The following is a 14192-nucleotide window of genomic DNA, read 5'->3' as shown; positions in this document are numbered from 1 at the left end:
GGCAACCTGAGTTGCAAAGAGGGCATCATGCTAAAAAATAGCAGGCTATAGACAGAGAGATGCTGAGTGAAACATGTTTAGCTGTCAAGAGAGCAATGTGTGATGCCTTCAATGACTACTGCAGCAGAGTACTGTCAAGTGATCTTTCACAGAACCCACAGAAATTCTGGTTGTATGTAAAGGCTGCGAGTGACACCAAACTTAGTGTCCAGTCCCTAAAGATTGAGGCAGAAAATAAAATTGAGGGTAGCAAAGCAAAAGCTGAAATGCTTAACTCCATTTTCAAATGTTCCTTCACAAAGGAAAACCCAGGAGAATTGCCCCAATTTAATCCACGCACTACTGAAAAGAAGAATGAAATAAGTATTAGCATCAGTGGTGTTGGGCAACAGCTGAAGTCATTAAAACTGAACAAAGCTCCAGACTTCCACAGAATCCCTGTCAGATTCTATACTGCATTTGTCGCTGAGTTACCCTCTTCTAACGATAATCTATCATAGATCCCTTGAACAAAAAACCATACCTAGTTCTTGGAAAAAGGCACAGGTCATACCTCTCTACAAGAGGTGTAGCAGAAGTGATCCACAAAACTACCACCCAATATCGTTGACACTAATTTGCTGTAGAACTTTAGAACATATTCTGAGCTCAAACATAATGAGCTATCTTGAACTGAATGACCTCCTCAATGCTACAAAGTATAGATTCAAAAACATCTATCTTACGAAACCCAAGTCACGTTTTTCTCACACGACATATTGCAAGCTTTGGATCAAGGCAACCAAGTAGATGCGGTGCTTCTTGACTTCCAAAAGGCATTTGAGTCAGTATCACACCTATGCTAATTGTCAAAAGTACAATTATATATGGCATAACATGAAATTTGTGACTGGATTGAGAACTTTTTGGTAGGGAGGACATCATCAGATGTAGAAGTAACTTTGGGTGTGCCCCAGGGAAATGTGTTGGGACCCTTGCTGTTCATGTTGTATATTAGGGACCTTGCAGACAATATTAATGGTAAAATCAGGCTTTTTGCAGATGATGCAGTGCTATCTGAAAAAGCTGCATAGATATTCACTCAGATCTTGATAAGATTTCAATGTGGTGCACAAATTCCTATCTTGCTCTAAATGTTTCAGAAATGTAAAATGTTGCACTTCACAAAACAGAAAAACACAGTATCCTATGACTACATTACCAATGAGTCACTGTTGGAATCAGCCAACTCATACAAATACCTGGATCTAACACTTTTTAGGAATATGAAATGGAATGATCACATAAGTTCAGTCAAGGGTAGAGCAGGTGGTAGACTTCAGTAGAATATTCAGGAAGTGCAGTCACCCTACAAAGGAGACTGGTTACAAATCGCTCATGTGATCAGACCTAGAATATTGCCCAAGTGTGTGAGATCTGTATTAGGTAGGACTAACAGGGGATACTAAACATATACGGAGATGGGCAACATGAATGGTCACAAGTTTGTCACAGAGATACCAAAGGAAATGAACTGGAACACTCCTGAAGATAGACATAAACGATATGGAGAAAGTCTTATTAACAAAGTTTCTAGAACTGGCTTTAAACAACTACTCTAGGAATATACTACAACTCCATACATATCGCTCACATAGAGATAGTGAGGATAAGATCAGAATAATTACTGCATGCACAGAGACATTCAAACAATCATTCTTCTCATGCTCCATACGCGAAGGGAACAGGAAGAAATCCTAATAACTGGTACTATGGGACATAATGGCTGCCATGCACCTCACAGGATTTTCAGAGGTGTTCAGATGGATAGTAAGCTGTTGTGGGAAGCCCACATTCAGGATCTTGTTGAAAGACTTAATGTTCCCATTTTTATTATTCGAATGATATCTGAAGTAAGTGATCGTTCAACCCGAAAAAGTCTACTTTGCTTATTTTCATTCACTTATGTCATACAATATTTTGGGGTAAATCTTTCCATTCTCAAAGGATATTTTTGGCTCAGAAACAGGCAGTTTGGGCAATACTTGTTGACCCCTCTTCACTACTCAGGCTATTCTGACACTGGCCTCTCAATATATATATTAATTACTGTCATTCTTGTTAACAATATCAGCTTATTCCCACGAATTAGCAGCTTTCACTCAGTTAATATTAGGCAGAAATCCGATCTGCATCTGGATCATACTTCCTTAACCCTTGTGCAGAAAAGTGTGCTGCATCCCATTTCAATAGGCTACCACACAATTCAAAAATCTTAGCAGTAATTCATGTGACTTCAAATCAAAACTGAAGAGTTTCCCTGTGGGTCACTCCTTCTATTCTGTCAAGGAGTTCCTTGAAAAATTAAGCTGATTCCTATTTCACATTGTTGATTGCGTTTACTTAAGCTTATGGCTTGGCTTTTTTGAGTTCATAAATGTTTTATCTTTACAGTTAGTGGCAATCTCTGCCTATTCCTTACAATGTTCACATTCCAACCTGGAGTTTCCATTTTCTGAAATTGTGTATTACAGTGAGAGATCAATGAGATGATCAGAAAGTATGAAGGAACCCAAACTGCAGTAGCAACAATTAGAAATTTATGATTAGTGGCACATGTCCCTTATTTTGTACCAGGAAACAGTGGCATACATAAAAGTCTCAAGCTGTGAATTTGAGGTCCAGTCAGTCAGCTGATTGTCAAAGCAGGTAGTTACCATTCAACATACCAAACTGGCTGATTGTTTTGGATACAACTGTGATTGAACAGAGATTTTAAAAGGCATGTCAGACTTAAATTCGAAAAACAAGTTGTCAGTCTCAGCTCAAAGCCACATTTTAGATGTACTTCCAACAACTCAGAGAGAAAAATTTCCAGAACAGCCTTACAGGTTACATTCTTCATCCACATAAGCATTGATCAACTTAAGTGACTACTTGATTGCTCATCACAACAGCATGTCACCAGAAAGGCATGTACGAAAGGATCATGAGGAAGACAAAACAAGTACCTTCCAATTCAATTGGTGTGTTCATTGCACATGACAAGAGAATGAAAAATATCAAATTAGAGAATTTCAGCACAAGTAAGACAAGAGTAATGGTCACTCAAAGTTCTAAAAAAGATATAACAGTGAACCAGGTAATTTTGGAAAGGTCTTGAAACAAGCTATTCAATGATATGCAATTTTGTCATATTTGAAAAATGTACACAATGAAGGGCAGTGACCTAGACCTTTAACCTTGAATATCTCAAAACATGCCACCTTTGAAACTAACAAAATAATAATAATAATAATAATAATACATTTGCTTCTTCATGTTACACTATAAACCATAGTAAAAAAAAATCAAGTTGAGATGAACATGAGATTAAGAGATAAAAATTAATATGTACAGCAATGTACTGCATTAATTCATTATTCAGACTCCTACTATATGAAACAAAACTCTGAAAACGATGTTTATTGTTAAAAAGCTGGTGTTATAATATAGCACAGTAGGTTAGTACAGTACACAGGCCAATAGCAAGCATTTATAATATGCAAGGCCACACTCTATGACATCTGACCTTCAGTGATGTGAAACATGATATAGCCATCTCAGTTGAAAACATGCTTGGAAGGCATGGTAAACAGGTTCAGGTTTACAGAAACAAATATGGAAAACGTGTCATCTAAACTTACTATGCCTCAGTACTGGGAAGCAACATATAACACTGTGCATCTTTTGGTGAATGGATATATGTTTACCCTGTTGCTGTTCTCACATCAATCTTCATAAGAATGTCTGTGTCCACAGTTAATATGTCAGGTTCCTCAGGGCATACATATGAAGGTGAAGACCCATGAGGCTGTAGCAAGCTAATTGAAATCGCATTGGTATCTTCATTAAGATTCAAAACACATCTGTCACCAGCGACCTATGTACATGCATGCAATAAACCTTGTGATATTACCGAGGAACGAGTCTCATTGGATCCTAGTTACAGATTGATTTCTGACGTCTGGCATATTGGAGAAAAAACTTTCATTTTCATATTGTAATGGCCAGTGGGAACAACACAGTCATACTCACTGATAGTTGTGCACTAAAAGTGACACACGGAAATGTTCTTGGAAAACCATTCAACTAACTGTCTGGGTGTCATTATATATGAGTTGTAGATCCACTGCAGACTGGCAGGGGCAGCAAGTCTCTTGATGAGCAATACTATCACATGGACCTTTGCCATGCGATGGGGCAAAGAAATGAAACTCTTCAGAGACGTTGAAATCAGCATTATGAAAAGATATGTTGGCATAAATTCTTGCGATTTATACTGGGCTGCGGCACCATCTGAGAAGTAGTACTTGGATGTTGTATGGAAACAAGCTGATGAAGCTAACCAAGTGCTGCGGAGAAAGATGAACACTCACTGTGTCATGGTTAGGAGTTCTGATATTATAACAAAGGAAATATGATCAATTGCACAGTTTACTGATTGTTTATAATAAACAACAAGTGGATGAATGGTGGCCAATGAAACACCAGCACTTCATCCAGCAGGACAAATGCACAATTTTCTGCAAAATCATGTACGACAATTTATTCATCTTCTGAGTGTTCACATGCCACAGTGTCTTCCCTGGACTCAAAGACTGTCTCTGATACTCCATATAAATTGTCCCAGTGTATTCTGCCAACACTGGTCATGAATGGGTGGTCAATTGAATTTTTGGTAGACACAGGCTATTGTCAGCCTAATTAACTTAGCCATGCACAGGCTCTTGGGCTGCCCTGCACTGCAATGAACAATACTTTGAGTAGTGTCTTATGGTAAACAGTTTATTCTGTTGTAAGGACAATCCTCTATTGCAGCACATTATAAGAATGTGGATCGACAATTTACACTGCCAATAAAATGCTGTCTTTGGTTCCTCTTCTACGCGGCATTTTCCTTTGTTATGGTTCCAGTTTAAGTTGTTCATTATTGTAATCCCTAGGTATTTTGCTGAACTGACAACCTTGTATTTGTGTGATTTGATGCATAATCTTGCTGATGCAGAGGATTTCACACTTTTTATTATTTAGGGTCAATTGCTGCTTCTTACACCAAACAGATATTGTCTAAATCATTTTGCACTGTGTGACTTTAAGCTCCTCCTAGACAATGATTAATTCCTTTAAGGTACAAACAGTGCCATCATAGGTTTACTCATGAATCAGTAATATCATTTTCCATCATGTTCTCTCTAAAAACATAGTTTATCATGCAACTAAAACAATAAACAAGTCATTCTATGAAAGCATTTCATACTTCATCTCATTCAGCTACAATTAGTGGTAATGTTATTGCAACCAAATTATTCGGTCTACAGCCCAACAGGGCAAGTCTCTTCCAACTGAAACTTCAGTGAATTGGGGCTGAAGTTTCACAGCTTAATTAATCAAGCAGCTCCCTACTTGGTCTCACCATGTCAAGACTTCAAATAAAAAAGAATAGCTGAAAGTATCAGTACCCATAACTAGAAATGAGTTAAAAAACGGCTGACCTAATCAATTCCATTTGAGCATGCATATTCCTGTCATGATAAGAGATGAAACAATTTTTGAATACTTACTTCATTAGGCCGCATGTGATTCGTGTAGAAAAACTGAGTTACATTCCCGTAATTATCTTTACGTGTAGCCAAACGATCCAAATGATCATAGTAATAACGCACATCAAATCTACCTCTCTTTGTTGCTCGAACCTGAAAAGAAGACTTGATCAGTTCCTATGAAATCATCTAGTGTATGCAAAAAGGGCTGTGAAATTATGATGTCAACTTACCAAAAGACCTTTAGCATTATAATGAAATTTTTCTTCCCTTGCATTTTGTATAACCAAACCTCTGTTATCATACCGGTAAAGGCCTTCTCCAAACTTCACTATGCGGTCCATTACATTGTACTCCATTGGTATTGTATTCCCACTGGAAGATAATAAACAGAAATAACAATTAATTATTTAGTAATGCTAATATATCAAATGTAAATGACTTAAGAACAGTGCACATTTTTCTTATTCAAATCAGGCTATAATTAATAGCCATGTTACAAATACAAAAACTGATTATATGGTTTTGTGGGGTTTTGTTTGCTGCATCTGCCAGTTAATTATACAGACACGAGGTAATGGTGTAGGAAATTTTTGCACTAGTTTAGCATACTGCAAATATGGATTAAGAACATTACAAATTTAACAGAAAACATTTATATTTAAAGTTATTTGTGGATGTACATTTCAATGTGACCACTTTGAATTTATATTAGCTGGCCACAGCTGATTACACATTGTTAATAAACTGCAATTTTGGAACTGAGCATTTAATTAAATGAGATTAAATGGTATTATCTGCAGCTGCTCTATCTCAGTTGCTACTTCACCATAGTTTATATTGTTTAAAAGAATAACTTTTACTCATATTTTGCAAAAGATGAAAAGTTACTTCTTAACTACAAGATAAACAGCATGAAATGGGAAGTTATAATAGAGCCCCAATTTCTAATACCCAACCAACGCAAGGCATTCTTATTAGCACAGTAGATCATATGTTGATATTATGCTCTAAATATTGTGATCTGTTGGGTGTCCTAAACATGTAGGATCAAAACTAACCATTTTCAAGTAAGGAACCAAAGATCAGGAATGCATATTTCAAGATGCTATGAGGTATTGAAAATCTAATGCATATGAGACATATGTTTGCAAAGTAATTGTTTCATAACAGTCACCTACCTGCTCTATAAATGTTAGTGGTGTAACTTCGAAAAACAGTACATGAGCATTTGTGACATGATCATTTTAGTGTCTTCACTTACACATATAATTGTGGATGTACATGAGCCGGTGTGGATCTCACAGCAGAACAGTGTGAAAACCTATAAGGACAGTGCATGTGGAGAACTGTGCAGGAAGAACTGCTGACTCAGGTGTTTACTTGCTAGCAGTGATAGGCTGCAGAGTCAGTTCTTACAATGAGATAGACTAACATGGATTCGGCTTTCGCATCGCACCATGCCCTTGGTTCCGCATGCTAATTATTTCGGTCATTCATGCTGGTCTTACTTCGTGTTTTTCCTTGTGCCAGTCTCAGACTCTCTGTCCCCCACAGATTTACCTGCACAATGAGCTTTTCCTCTTCCTGGGTCCAGATACCCGGCTCCCAGGTTGAGTATCCACTGTCAGCTATAGTAATTACATCTGCACTGAGAGGATGGTTTGTGGCATCTTTTTGCCTTTGCTGATGCGAAAGTGGCAATGAAGGATGTTCTTTTGCGTGTAAAGCTTTTATTTTTTACATAGTGTTAATTTGTGGCCACCATGGACATCACACTTTGCAATGCTGACAGGAACAGTTCACCTCCAGAAATAGCAACAGTAGTACTGCTTCACATGATATCTAGGGAGGGGGTGGGGGCATTTCCATCATGAACTGTTCTACAAATTACATATCTATCCAGTGGTTAGTCAATTAGTCTTTTAACTTGAGTCACAGCTCTTCAACTTGCTCCTATCACAACTAAATGTTTTGTGTTTCTAACTGGAATGTAACACAACAGCCTAGTTTGTTCAATATACAAATCCTTCTACTTGTTTTAGTTGTTCTTTGTACTTTGGCAATCACTGCTGCTACTGCTCCCTCATGATGTGATTACAGCACTTTCCACATGGACACATTTTGTAAGATGTCTAATCATGACCACCACTTACAAAACTGTAAATATTGCATCCGATTTCTTGGTGATTAACGTTTCCCCTAAGATAACAGCATTATGGGGGGACATACATACTAGGAAACTGAGGTTTACTCTGAGCTTTTTGGTTATACCTAGTAGCCAATAAAAGGACCCAATTATAAGTTTATGCCTACCATTGATACAGAGTCTTGCTCAAACAACCTTGCAAGCATAACCAATTTCTATTTTGATGGGTTTGAGTTCCTTGTTTAGCGTTACAAATACACTATCTACATTCCCATTAGCCCATCATTTTAACACACACTTAACATGTCCCAAAAATTTTATTGCTACCAATTTCAGGTTTTAGCCAGCCTTCTGTACCTTGTATTATGCAAGTTACCACTGCTTTTTGTGAGTACTTCAAACTCCAATACTTTGTTGTGAACACTTCCAAAGCTAATCACTAGAATTTTAATACTCTCCCCTGTGGGAAACATTTCTTTAGATATTACACAAAACTCTGGTGTCTCTTACAGCTAATCATTATCTAGACTGGATGGAAAAACCTTGTATGCAACCCACACACAGTCAGCTATCTTGGTAGCAGCTCTGGTGTGTAGTACACACCTGACCCATGTAGGGGACACTTCAGTTCTCAACCCTGCTGTACAAGTGTAGGAAGTCACAGCCTAGCTTCTAACAAAACCTTAAGTCCCTGGTTCAAGCCTTCCACTCTGCTCAGAACAAGGGGACCTCAATCAGTTCTAAGGACCATGCTACAGATTGTGAGCTTCACAGAAGCTTTGTGTTCAAGGCTGTTCTCTCAACACATATTTTTATGTTTGTTGAAAGATGGAAACTTCTAAAAGGAGATAAATGGAACTCTTCTGAATAAACCAAAATTATAAACTTCATACTTCACAGCAAATGTAATAATGCAGCATGTATGGAAAAACACTCATGTATGATAATAAAACTATGATAATTAACTCATGTAACATATTTTCATTAATTCATGTCATATTCTGATATTTTATGCAGAATTTAAGATGACCTTTTCAAAAGTTTTTTGGTGCATAGCTGAAGTGAGTAAGGACTGGTACAAGAAAATGTGACCATCAATCATGAAAGAAATTTTAATATTGTACAATCACAGCTTCATTTACGTCAAATGCTTTTAACAGAGAGTGATATGTTATAAAATTCTGCATTTCAAAATCTGCTTCAATTAAGTGTCTAAGTACCAAATTTGTGTTTGTAACTACAAATAAAAATAAATGTCGAAAGTGATAAAAATAATTACCGGTATGTCAGAGACAGCATGTTTCCATTATCATCATAGCGGAATCCCCATGGCTCCTGAGCTTCTACTCCAGATAGCTGGCCATCTGAGTCCCATGTGTAGTTCTTTACATTCGTGTAGGTGTTAACACCAACATTACGTGTATATGTACGTGTCTGCGAGATGCGGCTGTTTCACAAATGGAGAAAAAAAAACATTTAGAAGAAACTGAAGCACACAAACCATGACACATTACATCCTAAATTAAAAACTGCATTAACAATAATGGTGCAATCTGAAGCACATGCAATGTTAAACCTACTTTGCCTCAGCTGCGAATGATAGTACACATAGTCATAGTTTCATATACTGACTGATCTATCACATGTATCAAAACTAATGGAGGTAAATGACTGGTAATCTTATGCTATGGAATGTAAAGTCCTCTGGTACAAAAAAATTCAGTTATGGTGGAATGAGCACACGAGAAACTTGTCAAAATTACAGGCTGAACTTAAACCTTCTGGTAATTGTGGCGACATACAAAAATATGTAATATTTGTCACTAAAAGCAATGTTTAACAAAGCAATAATCACAGATGATGACTTTTGATGGAAGAGAGATTAATCTTGGCTGTCAAAATATTTTCTCAAGATTGAATTTATTGGTTTCATTAAAACTTTGGAAGACATTGTGAAAACAAACACTAGTATTTAGTTACTTATGTTTTATCTTTTTCTGTTTGGGGATTTGTCAACAGCACACTTGAGACAGCTTGTAACTGATTTTTGCTGAAAGGGCATACTGATTGGGAGACAAAGAATTACACATACAGAAGTGCAGAAATATGTCATAAAATGTTTGGATTGTCCACTTCAATGTTTCTGAAAGGAAAGCATGAGAGCAGGTAGTTTCTGTATAAGCATCACTTGTCATTCTGGAATATCCACGTGTGAAAGAATGTATACTGCAGCTATAACTCGCATGTAAGCACTGCTGATGATTGTTCTGCAGCAATGTAATGGCTGTTAAAGTCTTGCAACTGGAAAGAGTCACATTGGAAACACAAAAATATATTTCCAGTAATTATTTTCAGGTACTTCACATGTTTCAACTTGCTTTCTGGCAGGCATATGCTTTTAATCAAAACAACGCATATTTTAGCTGCAGTTTCTCTTTTAGTCTCCCAGTCAGCATTTTTATATCTGCTTCTCTATTTGTCACTTGCTATTATCAAATGCAATTTTAGCAAATTTTCCCATTTATCCCTCTATTAAATTCTATTCTCATTATTTTCTCATTTATTTTTATAAACAAAAATTACCAAGGGAACTGATAACTTCTAATGAAACAGCCTACAAGCAAATGGAACTGATAATGAGCACAATCAGGAAGAAATGCATTTTGTTCTTCTGACATCTAACCAGGACATCAGAAAACAGAAACCTCAAGAGAAAAGTAGAGTAATTATGCAAAAGTAAGAGCAATATTAGACTGACTGTGAAAACTGAGGAAGAGTGAAGGAATTACAATAGAAGATTTAAAAAACAAGGTAGACCAAATCAAGAAACTCAGGGACAAACAAACCAGACTACAAACCAACATTAACAAACAAACAATGGAACGGTCATTTTAGATGAAGAAAGAAAGTTGTGATGCAAGAAAGAGAATGAAGCACTGAGACAACAGGAAACAGAAAAAGCATTTGTACAAAACTGACTTTGGTGGTCCAATGAAGGCTGTAAAATGTAAATAATAGTAATAATAAATAGTCAGGACTACTACTTATTACAGACAAATAACTTTTCTTTCACCTAGCATCATGAATCTTAAATAATTGGAATCCTTTTGATTGTAACAGACTGTTCACTCGCTGTTCCATGAACTGTACTGTAACCATCTGGTTTCAGATTCCGTACAATATCCAGCTCATTTCACAGTCTGTACCACTACTAAAATTACATCCATTTGTACTGAAAAGACAAACATACAAAATTCCTCATATTTATTGGCATCTATTTTATTTTCTGGTCTAAAGTTAATTTTTCAAATTTTTCAGCAACTAAAGTTATTTTACCATATAGTGCAGTATATGATATGATGCCTTAGAAACCAAGGAAAATGTTTATGATTACTGCTAACGATTCATCAGTTAACCCCAGCATATTAGCTGATCAGACAATACACAGTTGTAGACCCATGGACTGTTTGATCATTACTGTTATTATTTTCAGCACTTTACACCAATGAACATGGTGATACTGTAACTTTGTCACCAAAAGGGCAAGTAGTCCTGGAGATACTTGTGACTATTTACACCAATAGTAATGAATGCATTGTTGTTCTAGTTTGCATTCATTAAGTTAAAGTCACTTCCTAACACTATTGCAACACATTAATGTCATTATACTTGGGAGTGTCTTCAGATGGTTCTGCAACTGCAGCTAAATCTGGAGGTTGATAAAAATACCTTAGTTGTTTTATCATTCAAATAAGTACACAGTCCAATTAAATGTTCACCCTCCCAGCCCAAAAACCCAGATATTTTGTTTACTGTAAGAAACGTACATCCTCAGAAATGTAACCTGTATTTCTAATATGTGTTCCTAGTAACCATCTGGCTTATTTCCTGGAGACCTATGAGTTATGTTTTTCTATATATGGATGGGTAATCGGACCAGGTTTGAAAATGTCAGAAGAAATTTTAATAAATCAAGGTGTACAGCAAGGGTGCAGTCTATAACTTGCTTTATTTAATTTATATATTGGTGATGTAATAGTGAAGTGGAAAGATGAAATACATTTAGAAATAAAAAAAAGGATCTAGTGTACAATTAAATACACTGTTACATGCTGATGACCAGACAGTTATACAGGAAACAGGTGATAATTTCCAGAAAGTGTTATGTAGATTGTGCCAAAATGCAATACATTACAACCTAAGTTTATCTGCTAATAAGACAAAGATAATGGTTTTCATAGGAAGGAATCCGGTCAGATCGGAAACAATAAAAAATGAGAAAATTTTAGAACAAGTATCCCACAGACTTATCTAGGATGTAATACTAGTTTTAACTATGACAGATACTGAGAAGATTGTTAATAAACATCAAGCTATCTGGAAAAAATTTCAGAGGAAAAATAAGAAAAAAAAAAAAAACCACAAAGTTATAGCTGTATTTACAATTGTATATGGTTCTGAATCATGGAGAGTAACTAAAAAAGAAAAATCACATATACAAACAACAGAGATGAAGTTCGTGAGATATGTGAGGGGTTGTAATAAAGTGGATAAAATAAGGAATGAAACAGTAAGATCTTTTCAGTTAATGACAAGATAGAAGAGAACAGAATGAAATGGAAGGATCATGTTGATAGAATGATAGAAAACAGATTGCCAAAAAAGATAATGGATTATCAGCAGACTGGAATGAGAGAACTAGGAGGACCACATAAAAAAATGGTTCAAATGGCTCTGAGCACTATAGGACTTAACATCTGAGGTCATCAGTCCCCTAGAAATTAGAACTACTTAAACCTACCAAACCTAAGAACACCACAAACATCCATGCCTTAGGCAGGATTTGAATCTGCGACCGTAGCAGTCGTGTGGTTCCAGACAGAAGTGCCTAGAACCGCTCGTGCTCTGCGGCTGGCGGACCACATACGAGATGGATGGGTAGATGATAGGGGAGATGACAACACCTATTCCTTGGAAGGAGATGGTGATGATGTTCCTAGCATTACTGTCTGAATCTTTCTGTCTTGGGTTTCACCGCAAGCTCACGATTGGGTGCTGACTGACTGCCAGCAATAGTTTCAATCTCAATAAGTATGTTAAGTAATTCTGAGCACATCCAAACTGTTCCCCATCCAACTTCCAAATGTAATAGGTGGTCCACAAGTTGAAGTGTAAGTAAAAGAATGGCAAACCGTTTCTGATGTGTGTAGGTACATATTAGTTCCTGAAGTGTCATGAGAAGAACAACTTTGGCATTTTAAAACGAGAGACAGGTAGTTAATTGCGTAAAATTTAATAAAGTCTTGGAATAAAGTTTGTGATTTTTTATTGACTCTTCCAAAATGAGGCAGTAGATGGATAGTTTCCCTAGCTGTTATCTAGTATCCACGCCATAAATGTCATCATTATCAGTCTTCTGCCCTATTAGCAACTCCTTTGCATCTCCACTCCTGTGATTCACAGCTTCCTTCTGCTAGGGATGTACCTGCCTGTATCTGATGTTATGTAAGAGTCTTCGTTCTGGAGATATGGAGATGCAAGGGATTAGTGGCTGATAATATGCCTCACACTTTTGAGTCATATAGCACAACTGAAAGTATTAGCTGGAGTAACAGCTTCAAGATTACTGAAATAGCATGGAGCAGCCTGACAGAGGAAAGCAAAATTACATATGATATAGTTCGTGAAGACATTGTGCTAATCTGCTGTCTCCATAGACATTAGACTTGATATCCATTCAACCAATAATTATTCTGCCAAAAACAAGTTTCTAATAACTTACCTGCGTGCATCATATAAGAATTCCATTCTGAATACTTCCATGCGATGGATAGTGACTGCAACTTGAATCTCCTGAAACTGATTATTGATGAGTCGTGTGAAAATTGCTGTCCCATCATAAACAGATGTCTCATTAGCTCTGGGACGTGATACCTAAAAGAAAGACACAAACTGTTATTACCAGACATAAACTGATACTTAAATGATAATGGCTAATATGCTTAGACAGTAAAAAACATACCAAAGTACAAAGTCACTCCAAGACAGAAAATATATAAATTTTTTGCTTGATATTAAAGCTTGATACATTAGAAATATTATCCCATATTACCTTAAACTGGCCCAACTGCTCTGGAGCACCAGTTTTTATGTTATATCCGAGGTTATGTTCTGGAAGAGTTTGTCCACCAATACGTCCTTGAATACCAATTAATCTGAAGTTGCTGTCGTACTCATATGTAAATTTTGCGTTGCTGATTCCTGTCTTAGCTCCAAAATCTATTCTTTCTTCAACAAGGAGACCAGCCACATACTGATAATCCCATCGATATTCAAAGTCCTTTTCAATGTGTAATACTGCACTTGGAAACCCAGTTAGAGGTGAGTAATTTATCTGACTTCTGCCATCTCCATGCAGTATCTGCAGAAACAAAGACCATGTACTGTTATCAGACATTAACATTAATTTTATTTTTTCACTC

At 36.6% G+C, this 14192-nt stretch overlaps 1 protein-coding gene across 1 annotated transcript in view; it reads right to left on the bottom strand.

The window, feature by feature from the left end:
• Positions 1–14192, bottom strand: part of LOC124788744 (teneurin-a) — a 191951-nt gene that overhangs the window by 8035 nt on the left and 169724 nt on the right. Inside the window, exons 25-29 of the mRNA XM_047256026.1 lie at positions 13823–14131; positions 13493–13644; positions 8990–9157; positions 5795–5936; positions 5583–5714 (exon numbers count right to left, since the gene is read on the bottom strand). Coding sequence (XP_047111982.1) covers positions 5583–5714; positions 5795–5936; positions 8990–9157; positions 13493–13644; positions 13823–14131 — 903 coding nt within the window. The remainder of the gene's footprint in view (positions 1–5582; positions 5715–5794; positions 5937–8989; positions 9158–13492; positions 13645–13822; positions 14132–14192) is intronic.

Source organism: Schistocerca piceifrons, chromosome 3 (assembly GCF_021461385.2).
Source record: "Schistocerca piceifrons isolate TAMUIC-IGC-003096 chromosome 3, iqSchPice1.1, whole genome shotgun sequence".
NCBI classification, from domain to species: Eukaryota; Metazoa; Arthropoda; class Insecta; order Orthoptera; family Acrididae; genus Schistocerca; species Schistocerca piceifrons.
The sequence above is the reverse complement of the archived record's forward strand: the minus strand, read 5'-3'. Positions and strand labels throughout refer to the sequence as shown.